The sequence below is a fragment of the Sardina pilchardus genome, chromosome 15 (assembly GCF_963854185.1).
Source record: "Sardina pilchardus chromosome 15, fSarPil1.1, whole genome shotgun sequence".
Taxonomy (NCBI): domain Eukaryota; kingdom Metazoa; phylum Chordata; class Actinopteri; order Clupeiformes; family Clupeidae; genus Sardina; species Sardina pilchardus.
In genome coordinates this window covers 5,853,513-5,874,390 of record NC_085008.1, presented here as the reverse complement: position 1 = coordinate 5,874,390, position 20,878 = coordinate 5,853,513, and the positions used below count along the sequence as shown (strand labels likewise).

The 20,878-nt window shown below is 44.1% G+C and overlaps 1 protein-coding gene across 2 annotated transcripts; it reads left to right on the top strand.

Moving 5' to 3' along the window:
• Nucleotides 1-676: 676 nt before the first annotated feature.
• Nucleotides 677-20,336, top strand: dpp9 (dipeptidyl-peptidase 9). 2 transcript variants are annotated; one of them, XM_062555696.1, is made up of 21 exons: nt 677-863; nt 3,224-3,320; nt 3,816-4,054; nt 5,720-5,832; nt 6,572-6,745; nt 8,593-8,761; nt 9,169-9,279; nt 9,801-9,929; nt 10,047-10,108; nt 10,681-10,781; nt 10,975-11,152; nt 12,041-12,200; nt 12,615-12,694; nt 12,918-13,070; nt 13,446-13,581; nt 13,882-14,027; nt 14,293-14,439; nt 15,133-15,285; nt 18,037-18,179; nt 18,563-18,674; nt 18,985-20,336. In XM_062555696.1, exons 2-21 carry the CDS (start codon nt 3,259-3,261, stop codon nt 19,075-19,077), a joined length of 2,661 nt encoding a protein of 886 aa, XP_062411680.1. In that variant the 5' UTR covers nt 677-863; nt 3,224-3,258; the 3' UTR covers nt 19,078-20,336. The 2 variants fall into 2 exon arrangements, with proteins under 2 accessions (XP_062411680.1, XP_062411681.1); XM_062555697.1 differs by lacking the exon at nt 677-863 and adding an exon at nt 1,005-1,140.
• The last annotated feature ends 542 nt before the right edge of the window (nt 20,337-20,878 follow it).

Sequence of the window (20,878 nt, the reverse complement as noted above, 5' to 3'; positions counted from 1 at the left end):
CTGATCAGCCATGTGGCATGACCCTGTCTACACTGATCTTGATTGGTAATGGTAAGTATGCATCTAAAACAGGGTGATGAGCCATACTTGCATTACATCATTACTCAAGTATTTTGCAAAATTGAGAGTTATCCGATACATGTCGTTTTTGACTGGCCGTTTAAATTTGCCAACTTTCACAACATATGAGTAAATGTGCTAAAGGCACACCTGCATCTCTGAATGCAGATGGCTTAAATGTGGTGTATGGAAATACATTCCCAATAACTCGGCAAATACTGTAGGCATCCATCTGCAGGTACTGTGGTTAGTTCTTGAAAGCAAGTCGTTGGGCATGGGCTTCAGACATTTATAAACCTGAACATAAAGTGAAGTGGCTTGGCTATAGGGTAAGATGTCACTGGTTTACTGTATTCTTCAATATGAATGTCAATGCAGAATACCTTGGTTACGTATTGAAGGGTCTGTAAACCCGTCTCTGGAAATCCCCCAAAGCATCAGTGAAAGTGGAACTGAATGTTGCATTTAGCTGTTCTTTAGTAGCAATGTTAGAAACCTTGCTACACGGTAGGATAGAAAGGTAGAGCCGGAAGAGCTATAGGCCACATTAGTGACCGCAAACCCCAAACGACCAACTGCCATAGATATCAGCGAAGCATCCACATCTCTGTGCGAGTTGATTTGTAATTTCTTCCGGGATCAAAGGTTGGAGGATTTCCGTGGCTTTTGCCGAGATCGTTAGAGTGACTTGTCTACTGCTTTCTAGGCCATGGACATAGTTTTAACTGGCTAAAATATTAGCGTTGTTTTAAACTGGTGACGGTCCATAAACTTGCTGAGACAGATAATCTGAGGCTAAAACGGTAAGTACTTAAATTTGGTCGCTTTTACTCTTGACTATAAATTAGCCTGGCTAACTTAGCTTGTTGGCTAGCATTGAATCCGAAACCAACTGCCTTGCTAACATAAATGGGTTGGGCCATCACTTTTCCGTCAAACCGAGGCCCACAATGCAGCTTCAGTAGCTAGCTACTTCACTTCATTAAAATGAATGGGCTTCGCATTTTGGCTTGTCTCGTGTAAGATACAGACAATTTGTTAGAGCTGACCTTTTAAGGATTACGTTTTTCCAACAAGACAGTAAGCAGGTCACATCTGTTTTACGTCAGGGCAACTTGTCAGGAAATTATTGCTAGCATTAGCTTGTGTAGCTAACGAGCTTGATTGTGAGTTGGTTAGCCAAGTTGTACTATTTCACAAATCTTGTCAAATTAACCAATTGTTTCCTATTCTACAAATGATGTTTTACTGTATACATAGTTTGACATGTGTTGTTTTCTTGACTACGTGTTATTCGTATGATTAACTCGTTTTGAAGCTATTTAAATGCGGGCGGTAGGTTTCATTAGCCACCCATCTTGGTCAACTGGGTTGACGTTAGCTAGATAGGCGTATATTGATCATTGAACATTTTTAAATAATCTTTGGATAAACATGAACAAATTGTAATTGAATTGCCATGTTGTTTTTGAAGCAGTTACCGAGGTTGTTTAACGTCAAGGCTATCTGAGGTATCATATGGTACTCCGTTTGCAGGGTAGCAATGTTTAGCTAGCGTAACGTTCAATACAATGTTTATAGCAACGTTGCCTTTGTTACTGTTTGTAGTGGGTTATAAACGTGTGTTGGCCCATTCAGAACAAATGTTTTTTGCTTTGTGGTGACTATCGTCATGCCAAAGTGGCAACGTTATTAACAATTTATTTACCACTGGAATGACTCAGTTGACTGTCAACGTTGTAGCTGCTAGCTATTTGCTTCCCCTTTGATGCTTCCTAAGGGCTTTCCCGAGCTAAACCAACTTCCTCTTGGACTGCTCTCACTAATGTTGAATCTGTGATAATGTCGCACGGTGACATTTTATGTTGTGTTTAGATGTTTATTGTCTAATTCCAAGAGTGTGTTAGTCTATTCGTCTTCAACGAAAGTAGTCTAGGTTCTATTGTCATCGGTCGAGGATCTAGCTTACCTACAAAGGGTTGCGAGGCATGTTGTCATACAGGTTCAACATAGCTGATGACACCGATATTATTCGTAAATATGGTCGCTGATTGCATAAGGTACTCATCCAGTTCATGACGGCAGCGTTGTGTACATGGAATGGCAACCCTTTATCCCCTCAATCCAAGCCTTTTGAATCGCAGTTGCACCGCAGATCGAAAATAATCATTCATCTAACTGCCCTGTATTGGCTTTTATCACAATTGATGTCATGGTAATATAAATGTCACAGTCTTAGTGTTATGCAACCAAATATTTTTTTCATTGTTTTCAGGAGTAAAATTAAATAAATACAGTCGAGTATAGTACACATGGTCCTCATCTTCGATTACTGTACATCAGATTGAGATGCCATTTTTGCTGGTTCACTGTCTTGCTCATTTCATTATTTTTGTCATCTATACAGACACTATAGTATTTATTCCATGGCATGAGAGCGAGAGAGTACCTTAATGGTTCAAGGCAATACAAATGGTACTAATTAATGATCTATTTTTCCTTTCAGTTGTTTGGCATGCATTAGGCTAGGTTATAATGAAGGAAGGCTGGTCCTTCAAACAACCAGATGTATCCTATGTGATATCCTATTACCCAGTTATTGTAACAGTAATGAGTTTTTCTTTGTTCTGATTTGTGATCAAGGCAGTTACATTGAGCCGCCCTGTCTGAATGTGGAGCAATAGTAGCACATTCCTCATGTCTGTGGCATATTCGCAGGAAGCCATTGCAGGCATCTTGACCAGGGCTGATTGTAAGTCATACAGGCTCAGTTTGAGAGAAGTGAGGCCAGGTCTAGCTTCTGCTCAGATACTCAACTAAATGAAGCAAGAGGACTATCATGGTCGTCCTGATCTATCGGGTATCAGTGCCTCACAGCTCACAGTTGTTTTGGATGAGTTGCTTAGACTGTTTAAATGAGGGGGGCTGCCTCTCAGAACAAGCTGGTCTCACTTTCAGATTGAAATGAATGAGTGTCTTCATATCTTTGTGGAGCTGTTCTGTCTCATTTTGGGAACAGTTTGTTCTGTTTCAGGGCTGGTCTCGGAGTGCAGTTTTGGTTTTAAACGTTTGGGCATTAGTTTTATGTTTTGCATATTGTTTTAAAAACTACTGCTTTAGTGTAAGTGTTCAATGTGACCTTATTTTTTTGTGGTCTTACCAGGTTGCCAGACCTGGTTGAGGCTTGTTGGCCGGTTGATGCATAGAGTAAAGAGGGTGAAACTTGAAGAAGAAGAAGAAACCGAAGGTCGTTGGAAAAGGTAAGCCGAGAGAAATCACGGACAGTGGCAGACCGCAGACATCCTTTATAGCCAGTGCCCTGGTGGACGCAATAAGATGAAACGAAACAAGCAAGTGATAAGAGGAAGAAAGACTTTTTCAGAAAATTGTCAGAAAGATTTGATATCCGTATGTATACTTAAGGAACACTGGTCTCACTGTGCCTTAGTTTATACTCCTCACAGTTAACATACACATTTCTTCTCGTTATTAATGTGTTAACACAATTTTATAAATGATAAAAAATAATGTTAAGACGTCTGAATATAATTTATGTTAATACTTTACTTTTTATTTTGAGTTAAAGTTCTGCATTTTGCTATTTTAAGTGTATGCCACACATTTGGGAGCATCATTTCTCAGTTGCTACTGTTTTAGGACATAGTTGGACTGTGGGACTGGGGCTTTTTTGCCCATGGTTGCTGTGTTTTAAACCTTGGTCCGCACCTAATGGACAGTGTCCCTGTGGATTTCAGCATTGCAGCGGTCAGGATGAGCGGGGCTGACGAGCTCTCAGACAGCACGGAGGTGGTGGAGATGGAGGACGTGCCCTCCCAGTTCTTTGTGGAGAAGCATTCGTGGGACGGCCTTCGCGAAATCATCCACAACAGCCGCAAGTACTCGGGGGTGATCATCAACAAGGCGCCGCACGACTTCCAGTTTGTGCTGAGACACGACGAGTCGGGCCCCCACTCACACCGCCTCTACTACCTCGGTGAGTCCTCTCCCCTTGCACGCAGTCGCAAAAGAAGAGTCAAATCAGCTCCTCTTCACCAGCACTATCTGTGTATCCTGTGGCCATTTATCTTCCTGATGTGTCTTTGAATTGAGTGGTGTTTTTCCTGTAGTGCTGCTACTACCATTGCGGTTATGATACAGATGTCGACATAACCCCAATTTTACAGGGCAGTTTACAAATGTTTGGGCCGGATGTTCGTGTTTTTGCTAGAAAAATAAGGTGTGATAGTATTGAGTGTGCCAAAACATCTTGCATGCTCTTAAGGGCCGTTTACACCAAGCAGAGGTAGAAAAGTCCATCTTCATAAAGTAGAAGTCCTACCACATATGTGACCAAGGTGAAACCAGTCGCTTCGGTTAGCTTACAAAATTAAAGGGATAATCCGGAGTGAAATGCTCTTTAGATCAATTTTTCCGACTATTGGGAGTACATACGTTGAGTTGACACCAAAATCATGTCATTCGGATGTATATTGAGAAAGTTCGAGGTCACCGTTTTTAGCCAAAACTCGTTAGCCTGGAAGTGACCCGGGCTTGTCCTTTGAATGAATTTAATCGAGTCTGTACCTTTCCGGAAATGTCGCTGTTGCAGCTGGCAACGCTTTGACAACATTTTAATAACATTTCTGGAAAGGTACGGACTCGATTAAATTCATTCTGGACTCTCTATCCGACCACATAAAGACGTGGGGATACTTCGGTTTGGCTTTAGGGACCCTCTACTCACTACCACGTAAGTGTAGTGTTGTTTGGAACAGTAGAAGAGGTATAAAAATAGCGTTTTGTAGTGGCGAAAGGACATGCCCGGGTCACGTCCAGGCTAACGAGTTTTGGCTAAAAACGGTGACCTCGAACTTTCTCAAAATACAGCCGAATGACATGATTTTGGTGTCAACTCAACGTATGTCCTCCCAATAGTCCGAAAAATTGATCTAAAGTGCATTTCACTCCGGATTATCCCTTTAAGTTATTGTGCTCACACGAATATCTATCTCCGACCTATTGTGCTCACACGAATATCTATCTTCGACCTTGCATGGGAAATTCAGACTCCACCATTAGATGGGTTTAAGAGTGGCCAGTATGTCCTGCAGGGATGCAGCATTGAACCTTGTTCAACCTGTCAGTTGGAGCGCCTTCAGACATAGTAAGAGAGGTTATCATGGAAATTCTCTTCTCCCATCTAACTTCAGTCTGACAGAGCCCTGGCTACTTAGTTTCCAGAGCTGAAATGCTGGGTCTTGATTACACAGTCTAAAGTCTTACTTAAAGGTACATTGTGGAAGATTTTCACCGTAATATAACCTTTATGAAGCCAATAAACAAACTTGTAATAGAAGAAGCCAATAAACCACCTGACACAGCATAGACATAGCGAGTCGCTACGAAGAAAACCAGCTATTCATCTTCAAGAGCGGTGGCCAGACAAACCTTGCGAGAATTGTGGAACGGTGCCTTGTCATTATATGGCTGTTTGGAGAGTTTTTGGCTGTTGTTAGTCCTTCACCTCCACAACAAAAGCATTTCATTGTGTACAAGGGGGGGGGGGGGGGGGATAAGGCAGTTCATTCACAACAAGAATATGAAAGATGTGTGGATGCAGTGCAACCCCAATCTCAACAATCTCTTTTTTCTCCATTAGGAATGCCCTATGGAAGCAGGGAAAACTCGTTACTATACTCAGAAATTCCAAAGAAGATTAGAAAAGAAGCCCTCTTGGTGTTGTCCTGGAAGCAGATGCTAGATCACTTTCAGGTATGTGCCCCTCCGTGGACCGCGTCTCCCATGGCAGCCAAACACACTGTAGCTGAAATGGGCGTAGCCACGCAGCAGAGCTGTTTGCGCTCTTTCATATATGGTGCCTTGGGTGTTTATGTGTGGGCCTCTATCCTATGTGCAGAAGTGGTATTTAAAACACTACAGTTCACACAGAGCAGATATAACCTCCATACCCATGTAATCTATGCTCAGTTATGGACACGTTTGCCATTGGTGCTACTGCACTCTGCAGATGGTTATACCTGCATCAGTCTTATCCTATCAAGTCCATTGTTTAAGTTCATCAGGCTTGAACATGAAGTGTATGCTATTTGTAGCATCTAAGCTTTTTTTTTTAGCATTTATGTATTTGTTTAAATTGGGCTCATTTTGGCTGTAGTTAACAACCCAAAACAGGAAATGGCTAAAGGGCCTAACTTAGAAATTAGGTTGGGCCAGCACTTCCTGTTAGTGCTGATGATTTTAACAACTGTAAATCAGCTCTCATTTCCTCTGTGTTAGGCAGGAATCACTGAAGCAGTGTGCCAAAGTGTACCGGTTTCACTAGTCACACTGCTTCTACTCTAAGACCAAATTGGCTCTCACTTGATGATAATATCAATGATATTGATATTATAGTGGCTTGTTGCATTACAGTTTGGAGCTCTGGTTTGTGCATTGCCTTGGTTACGGTTTGTAAATGTGCCCCATTGGGTGTCTGTGGTGCCCTCCACAGGCCACTCCCCACCAGGGTGTGTACTCGCGGGAGGAGGAGCTGCTGAGGGAGAGGAAGCGACTGGGGGTCTTCGGCATCACCTCATACGACTATCACGCGCAGAGCGGCCTCTTTCTGTTCCAGGCCAACAACAGCCTTTTCTACTGTCGCGATGGGGGACACAACGGTTTTATTGTGAGTGCACAGCAGGCGTGGACCTGCAAAACCATACACACCACACACGCTGCAGAAAACACACATGCACAAACATTCACCGTCCTCCAAGATGTTGTTTTCAAGACGGTGTTTTGTCTGGGCTTTGCTTCAGTTCCTGAGGGACTTCCTACACACAAACACATTTGTTTCTATTTTGAGGCCATGTTTTGTTCAGGATGTTCAGAGATAAAGCTGTGTAGCAGGTGTATGTTCCTCTATAACACAAACCAGTCTTAATGTTGTAATTATGTTGTCAGTAACAGCTGATGTCTTATAGAGAAGACATTGTCAAGACAATTATGGTTACCATTCTACACTGCTCAAAGACATTTAGGGAACACTGGTTCATTGGATTATTGCATCAAGTCTATCACTCTTGTGAGATGTTGATCTGGCCAGTTATGTAACAGAGGTGGTTGTGAATCAGTTTCACCTGCTTCGGTGACAACGTAATTAACTACAAGTGTACTAGAAGAGGGCCAACTATGACACGACCCCCAAAACAGTAATGGCTCTACAGGTAGTGGCAACTGCTAATTTTTCCATCTTTATCCCTCTTAACTGTTTTTTTTCACTAGTTTTGCATTTGGCTAGGGTCAGTGTTACTACTGGTAGCATAGCATCCAGTATCTGCTATGTGTAAGGAACAGTAGGAGCCCTGCCAGAGCCCTGCAGAATGACAGCTGGCCGCCGGTGTGAATGTCTCAGACCACACTGTCAGGAAACCGACTTCATGAGGGTGACCTGAGGGCCCGATGGCCTCTAGAGGGACCTGTGCTCACTGCCTAGCACCATGGAGCTCAATTGGAATTTGCCATAGCATACAAAATTGGCAGGGAATCTCTACTAGCGATTTTCACAGATGAGAGCAGGTTCACCCTGAGCACATGTGACAGACATGAAAGGGTCTGGAAATGTAATGGAGAATGTTATGCTGCCTGTGACATCATTCAGCATGACCGGGTTGGTGGTGGGTCAGTAATGGTCTGGGGAGGCATAGACAGACCCACAGACCCCTGTGGGCAAGACACCAGCACCCTCACTACTCTTCGGTATCGGGATTGAATCTTCTGACCCTGTACAGTAGTGGGTTTCTTCTGATGCACAACAATGGCCGGTCACATGTGGCGAGATTGTGCAGGCAGTTCCTGGAGGATGAAGGAATTGATACCGTTGACTGTCCCCCACACTCCCCTGACTTAAATCCAATAGAACACCTATAATATTAATAATAATAATAATAATAATAATAATAAAAATAATCTTTATTTATAGAGCGCTTTTCTAAACATAGTTACAAAGTGATTTACATAAAAGAATGAACAGAACCAAAACAAAACAAAAATTAAATGTTTAAAAAGCCATACAAATACAAACAATACAATTGAATGATGGCTGTCACACTTCCCCCTAGCGCCTCTGAGCGGAAAAACCACGCATGCAAGTTTTGTGTCACCGGGTCGGTGGCACTTCCTGCACTTGGTAACAGAACCTCTTCAGCCTCGCGATCATGCTAATGAAAAGGCAGACTGACCGAGGAGTTTTGTAAAAAATATACACGCTAAAGCTGTAGGGGAAGCTCTGCAGAGAAATCTGCAAGCATAAAACGACCGAAAACAAAAAGCGAAAGCGAAAGCGGCGATGAAATCGCCAATCCTGCATAGTTTCCCTTTAAAAGCGCAATTGTACTTTTACTTGAGTACTCGACCCGCCCCTGCTCTGACATTACCTTGTCAGTCCTCCGAGTACCTCAGAGAGGCCACGAGTGTCTGTGAGATAATGTGGTAGTCTTGTTCATTGAAAAGCTGTTGTGATCTACTCTGCAGGGTTCCCCCATGAAACCAGTGGAAATCAAGACCCAGTGCTCAGGGACCCGCATGGACCCCAAAATCTGCCCGGGGGACCCCACCTTCATGGCCTTCATCAACAACAGTGACCTGTGGGTGGGCAGTATCGAAACGAGCGAGGAGCGGCGACTCACTTTCTGCCATAAAGGTCAGTGATTGGCCAGAGAGAGGAAGAGGCTTGATCTCTATGTTCTGATGCCTGTTGGGAAAAGTGGGATGAGGGGCATAGAATACGTTTGCATTAAGATAAACAGCTATGCTTACTTAAAAAATGTCTAAAGCTACCTGGGATATGGTCAGACATGTTTTTGACTCCAAATGTGCAAGCATGGCGACGGTGGAAATTTGAGTCAGCAGCATCTAGTTTGAAGGGATCTGTGAGTTTAGGTTTGGGATTAGATTTTCAGTGATGCTGTTCGATCAGTCAGGCCACTCTTTCATCCTCAGCCAAGCTGTTCCTTTGTTGTGTGTGTTGACACAAACAACTCCCGTCATGTTTCACATCAGCTCTGACTCGGATGTCTGTCCTTAATAAAGCAATCTCATCGATCACAGGGCTGAATAATGTCAAGGAGGATCCCAAGTCTGCCGGCGTGGCCACGTTTGTGATCCAGGAGGAGTTTGACCGCTTCACAGGATACTGGTGGTCTCCAGTTGCCACGGAAGGTATGTGTTGAGGAGAGACGGGGTCATCAACTCTACTCTGCATGGACGCTCTCCTGAACTATTCATCATGACACTGTGAATTCCCATATCCTTCAACACTGTGATTAGGGATAGTCTGATGTGTTCTCACTCTGCTTATGAATTGTGAACATTCTAATCTAAGGACCAACGGAAAAGCTTAAAATAGTCTAGAGTGTGATTCTGATGGAACATTTTCCGTGATAAATATAGGAGATGAATGAAAAATATGAATGTGAATTGAGATGATTGAACTGAACTATTGAAGGGAAAGTTAAATAATAATATGAATGTGGCTCAAGGTTTTTGATTCGTGATTTTGGAGAGTGTAAGAAAAAGTGACCGTTTCGTCATGACACAGCAAGTGGTGTTGCTTGTTGGTCTACCAGCAGGTGGAGCTCAATGTTTTCCTAAATGATCTAGCAGGGGAAGAATGTGTCCACTCTCTCCCTCCCCGTCTGGTGCGCTATCTCTCACTCTCTACTTCCCTCTCGGTCTTCTAGATGCCGATGGAGGCAAGATCCTGCAGCTGCTGTATGAAGAGGTGGACGAGTCCGACGTGGAGATCATCCACGTGCCGTCCCCGGCCCTGGAGGAGCGCAAGGCTGACGTCTACAGATACCCGCGCACAGGTCCGCCGCCGGCCCGTCCAACCACACTCTGACTCCGCATTTGTTTATGGCCACAGTTACCGGTGCGGTGCTCCATTCAATATCTTAATAATTGTATGTCTGTTCCCGCTCCCTCAGGTAGTAAAAACCCCCAGATCACCCTCAAGCTGGCCGAGATCAGGACTGACCACCTGGGCCGAGTGAGTGGTTCTTTCCATCCTCTCCCAACTCTAGTGGTGTTTTCCTCTACAAGCATTAGGCCTAGTCTTAGACTACAGTCTTTTTTGCAGTGGAGATTTTCATTGAGGTTTTATCTTTAGTCTAGGACAAGGCTTAGTCTATGCATAGGTAACTGACTCTAAGGGTTTATCCTGTGTTCATGCCTGTACCTATTTTGCCTGCATCTTTGTCTGGATATGATCTATCTATCTATTCTATCTTTCTGTTTTCTCTCCTAATTTGCTCTCTATCTTTCCTGTATTCTTTTTATTAATGTATTAATGATGTGTTGACCTGCCAAAGGACTACAGATGAAAATGAGCTCTTTTGCTAACTCTTGCACATTTACATTTTGAGTGTAAACAAGGAATGTCAATTGATGTGCATTGTCCCTTTTAAATAAACAAGCAAACAAATAAATAAAAAATGATGAGCAGAGAAGAAGCCTAGTTCTCTGCTGCACGGCACTGTGTGAACACAGGTCCACATATCTTCTCTCAAAAGACTGGATGTGAACTCCATCTTACTGAGCTTATTTGCCTGTTTCCCACAGATCATTAGCACTCAGGAGAAAGAGCTAGTTCTACCCTTCTCAACACTTTTCCCCAAAGTGGAATACATCGCTCGAGCCGGCTGGACCAAAGACGGCAAATAGTAAGATCTCATTAAGCTTAGTGTGTGGCACTGTTAAGTACATTCATTCCTTGTTTGTGCACTTTGTAGTTGAAAGCTGATAGATTGTTTTCTCTTAGAGATGTGTTTGCCTAGACTGATTAGCTGGTCGAGTCATTTTGGTGTGAAAGCCGTTCTCTGTTGCCTTTGTCTGACCACCACCCCCTCTTTCCAGTGCGTGGGCAGTGTTCCTGGACCGCAGTCAGCAGCACCTGCAGATGGTGCTGCTGCCGCCGGCCCTCTTCATCCCCGTCAGCGACGACCCGTCTCAGTGGAAGGAGCGTGCCGAGGCCGTGCCCGAGGGCGTCCACCCCTACATCGTCTACGAGGAGACCACGGACATCTGGATCAATGTGAGCACGGCGGCTCCTTATCTGGACCCTACTCTTCCCTCCTGTTGGGGGATATGAATGGCTCTGTTGCAGGATATCTCCATCCTCCCTTTAGGAGAGCACACTTTATGGCGTTGGGTCAGGTCAAGCCACAAGCCCACCAATTTAAAGCAGTGTTGTAGTAGATCACCTGCAGGGCTTTCAGTCTACTGACACAGGAGTTAAAAAACCATGTTGTGCTGTCAGAGTAACCATGACAACAGAAGCTAGAAGCAGAGTAGAACACAGAGTGTGTGGCAATGATTAAGGTCACAGTAGTATTAGAGGGAATTTATGTAACTTTGCGTGAGATCTGAAGCAAACAAACCGCAGTGGACTTCAAAGCTGAACAGGAAGAGATGGGGAAAAGCCTGTGATGGGAGAGGGAGACTTGGCATGAAGCAGCCTGCTGTTTTTCTCCTGCTAGCTCCCTTATAAGGTTGCTGAAGATGGGGAAGGTTCAGGAGCTAGTCTAAGACATTAAAATCATAAGGTTATGATGGTTGAAAATACATTGAGGCTAGAAAAGTTCCTAGTAGAAGAGTAGAAAGTAGAAGAGTTGACAGAGTTGTAAAGCACATGTCCAATATATTGGACATGATGTACTGGAACACTATGGAGTCTTGTGTGGTTACTGGATTGTGAGTGGGTGGGTTCTTGACTGCTCAGTATAATTTACCCTACAGATTGTGCTGTCTTTAAAAGCCTAGGTGATCTGGTGGTGTGCTTTACTGCTTACACCTCATGTCATCAACGGGTTGACCTCACAGCCTTGACATTGAGGTTATTGACTCGCTCCGTAGGACTTCAAGGTCACAACCCTTGTTAACCTACTTTCTCCCCCTCCTTCGTCCTCTGCTCTCCTGACAGGTCCATGATATCTTTTACCCCTTCATCCAAACGAGTGATGACGAGTTCACCTTCCTCTGGGTCAACGAGTCCAAGACCGGTTTTTGTCATCTGTACAAGATCACCACCCAGCTGCAGCAGGGCAGCTACCAGTGGGCACGGGACTATGCCCACTCTGACGGTGAGGCCGCCAAGCATGCCATGCGGAAAGCGCCTGGCCAAGAGGCCATTGAAGCCTAAAACAGGGGCACGCAAATGCAGTCGCTAATCTGGCATTGACGTGTATGTCTTTGGAAATTAAACAACTGCATTTAAAACCTTAGTTTACGAGATGACTACACTTGGTGAAAGTTTAATGTTTTCCAGACCCACTCCCAATTATACAATTGTGAAGTTTTGGGTGTTCCCACTCACTGATGCACTTATTCTTATTGCACTCTAACTTTTTAAAAAAATTGCTTTAAAAACAACTTAAAGTGTTTACCATGTTCTGAGTCGCTTTGGCTAAAAAGCATCAGCCAAATGTAATGTCATATAGTTTGCTTATAGAGTTGTAGCTGCTTGCTGTAAGGTTTCTGTCTTTGTGTTTTTGTAGATGACTTCAAGTGCTCCGTCAAGGAAGAAGTGACACTAACCAGTGGGGAGTGGGAGGTTTTAGCTAGGCACGGCTCCAAGGTAATTTAACAGCGTAATGGTTGGAGGATAATGACGCATACCATTGTAAAGAAATGACTATGTTGGGAATGGTGCAGTTACACATTTTACCAATTTTTCCTCTTTCTTTTCTCTCTCTCTCTCTCTCCCTCTCTCACTCTCCCTCTCTCCCTCCCCCACCTCTCTCTCTCTCTCTCTCTCTATCTCCCCCCCCCCCCCCCCACCCCTCTCTCTCTCTCTCTAGATCTGGGTGAATGAGGCAACCAAGTTGGTGTACTTCCAGGGCACCAAGGACACTCCCCTGGAGCACCACCTCTATGTGGTGAGCTATGACTTACCGGGGGAGATCTTCCGAATCACCAAGCCCGGCTTCTCCCACAGCTGTTCCGTCAGTCAGGTCAGTGTGCTGGACGTGCTGGACGAGCACACGTGCGTCCAAGGGACACACACACACACACACACACACACACACACACACACACACACGCAGACACGCAAAGAACACTCATGTTTCAAACACACCCATCAGCATATTCATGCTTCCTGTCACCACAAACACGTGCCTCACCCAAACATACACACATCCATGTTTTTGGGACACCATTTACACTCGTATTTACACTTTAGGCAATCAAGGAACATTGACGCCATTCAAACAGTACTGTTCCTTTTAGAGATTAAAATAATCACTGGTGGATTTCTTGCTTTCTCTTTCTTTCTCTCTCTCTCTCTCTCTCTCTCTCTCTCTCTCTCTCTCTCTCTCTCTCTGCAGACGTTTGACATGTTTGTCAGCCATTACAGTAACGTGAGCACCCCTCCCTGTGTGCATGTCTATAAGCTGATGGGCTCCGAGAGTGACCCCATACACAAGGAGCCGGAGTTCTGGGCCAGTATGATGGAGGCCTCCAGTGAGTTAGCCGAGCACTCGCTCACAAGCTGCCCAGCATCTGGGTCTCTGCCCTAGCTTGCCTTTTCTCTCATGAATTTACAAGGACATCTGTGATCAGACAAAGGGCTATTTTATGCCTTGTCATGTTTTGGCCCCGGGTGAAAAGCATTGTTGACTTAAGTTTTGTAAATACAAGTGTTTGTTGCTTTTATCTGTCCGCCCTCCTCAGACGAAACAGCCTGCTGTTTAGATACTTGTGAAGATCAAAGATAAAGTGTCCTCTCCTCATAAATCACAAGGCCTTTCTGCACCCCTTCAGGTTGCCCGGCAGATTACGTTGCACCAGAGATTTTTAACTTCCCTGCAAAGTCAGGGTTTGACCTTTATGGAATGTTGTACAAGCCACACAATCTGATACCTGGCCGGAAACATCCCACAATTCTGTTTGTCTACGGCGGACCCCAGGTTTGTGGTTTTTGTGTTATTCTTTTCTTTTATGTGGCTCATCCAAATATCAGACTGCACTTAGTGTTAAATATATTGCAGGTGCTGCTTTGTACAATTAAACCTCACTCTGTAGCTTTTGCAGTTTTGCCACTGTTTGTATTGTGTTTAATTTCTGCACCACATTCATTTCTGTACTGTACATGGTCTAGTTTGGCTTTGCCTTGCAGATCCATCAAAATACAATGAATGGCTGTGTGTGCTGACACTGTACTTCCACTTTCAGGTGCAGTTAGTAAATAACTCGTATAAGGGTGTGAAGTACCTCCGTCTCAACACCCTGGCATCTCTAGGCTATGCGGTGGTGGTCATAGACGGCCGGGGGTCATGTCAGCGTGGCCTCAAGTTTGAGGGAGCACTGAAGAACAAGATGGTGAGTGGCCTCTGCGTTACTGGTTTGCATAATGTCCCCCTGGACATTCAGACTGGGGTTCAGAGGAATTTCCTAGTGGTCAAGACACTCCTATCGGCACTAGTGGCCAGAACATTGCCAAAACGCTTGGCAGGGCACTTGGTCTGCTTTTCAGTCTGTGGCACGGGAGCATTTCCAACCCCAACAGCTGACCGGTGTATGAGAGAACGTTCATTGAAACGTTGTCAAGATCTCCGCTAAGAAATGACTCGGACTATTGTGACTATTTCTAGACAAATTAAGTATTAAGTTTAGCAAAGTTGATGGGGTATGTGGTAAAATTGTACTTGATTACCGGCAGTGATAATGTGCATTTGCTGTCCATGTCTTAACTGGGCTAAAATAATTTCCCCTTTCTCGGAGTCAGACCAAAGGGCAGTATAGGGTAACTCCAAATCCCCTTGGAATGGAATGTCTCCTGGCCTGAAGTGCTGGTCTGGGGTCAGGTTGCACTGCTGGGGCAGTGGGGGCTCAGGTCAGGAATGGGGCCTGGAAACATGACCCCTGATCAAAAGATAAGGGCAGACAAGGAGATGTTAAATGCTTAGTTTATGTTGAGCCCAGACAAAACAAGATTTTAAAGATGCATGGGCCAAAAGATTTATTGTAATTTTACTTGAAGGACTAAGTGTGTGTGTGTTCCTTTCTCATCAGGGTCAAGTGGAGATTGAGGACCAGGTGGAGGGCCTGGAGTATGTGTCGGAGAAGTATAAGTTTCTAGATATGAATCGCGTGGCCATCCACGGCTGGTCCTACGGCGGCTTCCTGTCCCTCATGGGGCTCATCCACCGGCCCAGCGTCTTCAAGGTCCGTGGAGCCCACGCCCCCTCACTCCCAGTCTCTGTGTTAAGCAGCATTCACACCAAGAACGATAACTATAACCATAATGATAAAAGCGTCCACACTGGCCAACGATAAGGAAAGTCTCTCCTCGTTAAAGAGACCCTACGCAACTTTTTCATAGTCATAAAATCGCTTAGAAATCGCTGTTTTGCTTGACTGACCAGTTTTATCGAAAACAGTAATATTTCCTCCCGCCCCCAGTGTCTTTATCCGCTATTGCAGCCTTACAGTTTGTCCAGGAGGCGATCGCTCCTTGTTTACATCTGGAAGTCTGAGACGCGTAAAGAACAAGAACAACCACGCTTGCAATTTATACAGTAGCGTGCGGTGGCCGTACGTTTTGGTGGGGCAGAAACAAAATTAAAAAATGTCATATTTCACAGGAGCTTGTTCTATGCTTAAATCATGTCACAGCCAGAAATGTAAGTGGAATATTTTGTAGATCAGCCCAGTTGATTAGTTCTAGATTAGATTTCTTTCGGTACCGTTCTCATCACGTTAAACCAGCAAAGCATAGCAACGTTGTTGCTATGGGTAAACAAAGCTAGTTTTCTGTGCTCTGTCTAGAACTAGCTTAATTTGCTAACTGATGTAATATTGTTTTTAAGTAGCCTAGTTTGGTTTTTGTGACTGCAACTCAATACAGTTGGGTGTCATGAATAATTTTCTGATAACTCGTTGACTTTGCAGAACTATAGGCTGTAGCTCAGTTTGAATGCAGTACGTGGCCAGACGGTTCATAAAGCAACTAAACAATCTTTGACGTGGCTCTAGCTTACCTTTGAACGTTGCTTTCTCGTTTTTTGCGCTGTCCATGAACGTTACTAAATCCACTAACTGCTAAGCCAAGGAAGACACCAGGGTTAGCTAACTTATATTCTCATTTAAACCTCTCAAATAGTTTTTAACAGAAACTCAACACGGTTATGCACAGGTGCAACTGGCCAGTGGCCATGCATCTGGAAATGAAACGATAGCCTGTACTGGCAGAATAATTTGACCACCGTTCTAGAATATGACCATAGGGCAGACTACTTGACGCCCATACAGGCGTCTTTTAGCGCGGGTTACAATCCTTTTTGAAGCCGCCAGGGTTATGCTATAAACATACGGAGGAATGCGGTCGTCGAGGTGTCCCGCCCCAAGAATACATGACTACGTTAACTCAACTAGAATCGCCACCATTATCCAAAAGTTGATGTCAACAGACCAAGATTATTTGGAAAGCCTATAGAAACTAGAGATAGTTAATGTGACAATAATATTACTAGAAAATAGACTTGGAGCAGTGATTTACTGAGGAACTAGTTTTTGTGGAGGATGCATTTGGGAGGTCGCTGCCCCACCTGCCCATATGGACGGCACGCGCCTTATATATATATATATATAAATTCAGGCGCGTGCCGTCCATATGGGCAGGTGGGGCAGCGACCTCCCAGATGCATCCTCCACAAATATATATACAGCCTATACAGTGAGGAGAACATGTATTTGATACCATGCTAAAGTTGACTAAAAAGAGGAATATAAAATCATCATTTGACAATTGATCTTAATGTCTTAATTCAAAAATTGAGTAAAAATAAAACCGCTAACTACCCCAATTTTCTTTGTGAATGAAGAATGTTTCGTAAATAAATAAATGTTCTTCCTAAATGCTAGGGGGAAGGAAGTATTTGACCCCCAATGTAACCCTATGGGAATTTAACACATAGGGTTAACATTGGGGCAGGCAGATTTTTATTTTTTAAGGCCAGCTATTTCATGGATTCAGGTTATTATGCATCCTGATAAAGTTCCCTTGGCCGTTGGAATTAAAATAGCCCCACGTCATTACATACCTTTCACCATAGCGAGAGATTGGCATGGTGCTTTTTGCAGTAGGCCTATTAGCCTGTTTGATGCTCATTGAGCTCAATGCAAATCAAACAGGCTAATAGGCCTACTGGAAAAAGCACCATGCCAATCTCTAGCTATGGTCAAGGGTATGTGATGATGTGGGGCTATTTTAATTCCAAAGGCCAAGGGAAATTTATCGGGATGCATAATATCCTAGATCCATGAAATAGCTGGTCTTTAAAAATAAAAATCTGCCTGCCCCTATGTTAACCCTATGTGTTAAATTCCCATAGGGTTACATAGGGGGTCAAATACTTCCTTCCCCTAGCATTTAAGGAAAACATTTATCTATTTACGATACATTCTTCAATCACAAAGAAAATTGGTGTCCTTGGCGGTTTGATTTTTACTCATTTTTTAAATTAAGGCATTAAGATCAATTGTCAAATGATGATTTTATATTCCTGTTTTAGCATGGTATCAAATACATGTGCTCCTCACTGTATATGTATAAATATACACGCTAAAGCTAGGGGAAGCTCTGCAGAGAAGAACGATATCGTTCTTCATGTCATTATCGTTATAGTTTATGTGTGAACGTTATCATTCATATTAACGAGAACGATATTTGTTTATAGTTTTTGTTACAGTTATCGTTCTTGGTGTGAACAGCCCTTTAACCCGAAGTCTACACACATGCTCCCATCAAATGCTGCCTATGACTTTTCCCTCATGCAGTCTCCTTAATGGCCTTTGATCTTGGCACTACAGCATTTCAGCATTGTCAAGAAATGCTAAAGAAATCAAACAATTAAACAAACAAAAAATGTTTTCTAGAGCTGAATGAAGGGTTCCTATTCCACTGTTCCCTACCAGGTGGCGATAGCAGGTGCACCTGTGACTGTGTGGATGGCGTATGACACGGGCTACACCGAGCGCTACATGGACGTGCCTGAGAACAACCAGCAGGGCTACGAGGCCGGATCCGTGGCCCTGCACGTGGATAAGCTGCCCAACGAGTGAGTTGCAGCACCTGGGGCAACACACACACACACACACTTGTACTGAGCAACACTCTACTCTTGTGTTTAACTCCTGAATTGAATGTACTGTAAGGGTAAAGGATGAGTATGAACATGCAGGATACTGTCGCAATGCCAAGACTAGAAAAAGACTGACTTGGACTGAAAAACCACAAAGATTGGCACCATACACTAAATGATGTGGTTGACGGGAGCGTGTCGTGTCTCCAGTAAAACTCCCATGATTTCATTCCAACTTTGAAAATATAGTTGCCGAGTAGTGAAATTGCTCGAAAAACATACAGTGTAAGACCGGCATTAATTGTGGTACGTTATCAGTGTGAAAATAATTCTTCTGCTCTCCTTTCCCACCCACCCAGGCCAAATCGGTTGCTCATTTTACATGGATTCCTCGATGAGAATGTGCACTTTTTCCACACCAACTTCTTGGTGTCTCAGCTAATCCGAGCTGGCAAGCCATATCAACTGCAGGTGAGACCCCTTCCAAAGGTCTAGAACATCACAGGCCACATTTAAACATATTTCTGTTTAAGACTTTAGCTTGCTAACTACATTTCTACAATACATTGTATTGGATTGGATTGTATTGGATTCATTTTTTTTTATTTGAGAGCCAAATTTCTCACATGAAAAGTAATTTTGGACTTTTTGGGGCAGGGATATTACGTTATAAGTTGTGCTCAAAATGACACCATGAAACTCACTCGTTGACTTGATTGTAGAACTCCTTGTCCTGCGTTTGCGTACAGTACTCTGACCGTGGTTTGCCGTGTGCTTGCAGATCTATCCTAACGAGAGGCACAGCATCCGCTGCCCCGAGTCAGGAGAGCACTACGAGATCATGCTGCTCCACTTCCTGCAGCAGCACCTCTGATGGGGCTCCCACTGACGCCCCTGCTGGGCCCCACCGCTGGGTTTTGGGACTGACGCTCCCCTGCTCCTCCCGCTCCACGCTCCTCCCCCCCCCCTCCACCCATCCCACTTCATCCCTCACCTCACCCTAATCCACCTATACCCAGGATCATCTCATCTCTACGCCATCTTGAAATGGCTGTACGTGCACCCAGTTTCAGTCCCACCCCACCACCCCACGTCTTATTCCTTTGGCTCTGCCGGGAAGTGAACACATCTCCATGCCCACAGGAAGTGAACACATCTCCATGCCCAGGTGTAAAACCAGCACCCCACTCTCAGTCCACACCCAACAACCAACCCCCACTGCGCTCGCTTATGCCTCCTTCAGACTTCAGAGGGGGGGTCTTAAATTCCAGTCCGGAACAGCATATACTGCTTTGTCTCTCCCCCATGGTCTGAAACCAGCATCTCAAGAATGCCTGTGCCCGTACCGAGCCAGACTGACGCTGCAACGTCACGCGCGAGGACCGTGTGAAGGTGCCTGGGTCGGAAGGAAGAAAAAGAAACAAAACAAGGAGAGAGAAAAAAAAACGCATAAGTTTAGAAAACAAAAAAAGGACGCGCACAAGTGGAAATGGAACTTGTTTAGCTTGCTAGCCTATCATCATATTGCATTTGAATTTTTTGGATTTTGTTTGTTTTTTTCGTGCCACATCTAGTCTATTTTTTTCTCTTCGTTGTCTCTCTTTTTTTCTCCTCTGGGGATCCAATTTAATTTGCCAAACGTGATTTCATTGTTTTTTTTGTTCATGTTTTCCGTCAGTGGCTTACAACAGCACACAATTGAACACAAGAAGTCTCCCACCCCTCCTGCACACACACACACACACGCACGCGCACCCACACCCACACACATACATACACACATACATCCATGCACTCTGACCCACTCACACCTACGCACACAAACAAACACAGTTGCACTTATCTCTGAGATTGGCTGTTAAGTCATACTTACACCATTGGCTTCTCCGCCCCTCCTCCGGAGCTATGCTTTTGTGCAACATGGATTGACATGGTGTCCTTTTATCTCTCTCTATCTGTCTCTCTGTCTCTCAGCCAATCTCTCGGCTTTTGCTTGAAGACACCCCTTTCCTTCCACTACTACCTGCAATCCGTATTTTAAGTGTGTATTATTAAAAAGAAAATATTTTTATGAATTCTTATTCTTTTATAATGAGTGTAAAATGTAGCAACTCATTAAAGGACTGCAAACTCTTGCTGTCTGAACTAATTGCCGAGGAACTGTTGCTACTCTGGAGTGTGGAAGACAACTGTGGCGTTATATATGCATACATATGGCTCAGAACAAGAGCTACATTGAATGGTGCTGTAATCGTATGTATGCTGGTGGAATGCCTTCTAATGTCATACGCGAGCAGATGAGCCAGAAACAGACAGGATGTGTTTAGCCATCTCCCTCAGCAGGGACGTTTCCCCTCATTGGTTACTCCTATGCAATAAAAGTCCTGGCGGTCACAGCTGCGCTCATTGGATGAGCTGGACTTAAGCCATCTGATGGATTACCAGTGAGATTGAGCGATTAATGGACTGATCTCAACACGTTATGTTGATCGTAGCCCTCAATTGGACATGTCTAATCATGAATTTATTTAAGTGCAGCAACCCTACTTAGCCCACTTCTTTAGAAGGGACACATCGTCCATGACAATGGACTTGTTCACGCAATAAAACATTTCCCTAGAAACATGTGACTGTAAGGTAGGAGGGCAATTTCTGAGAAACTGATATAAAGTTGA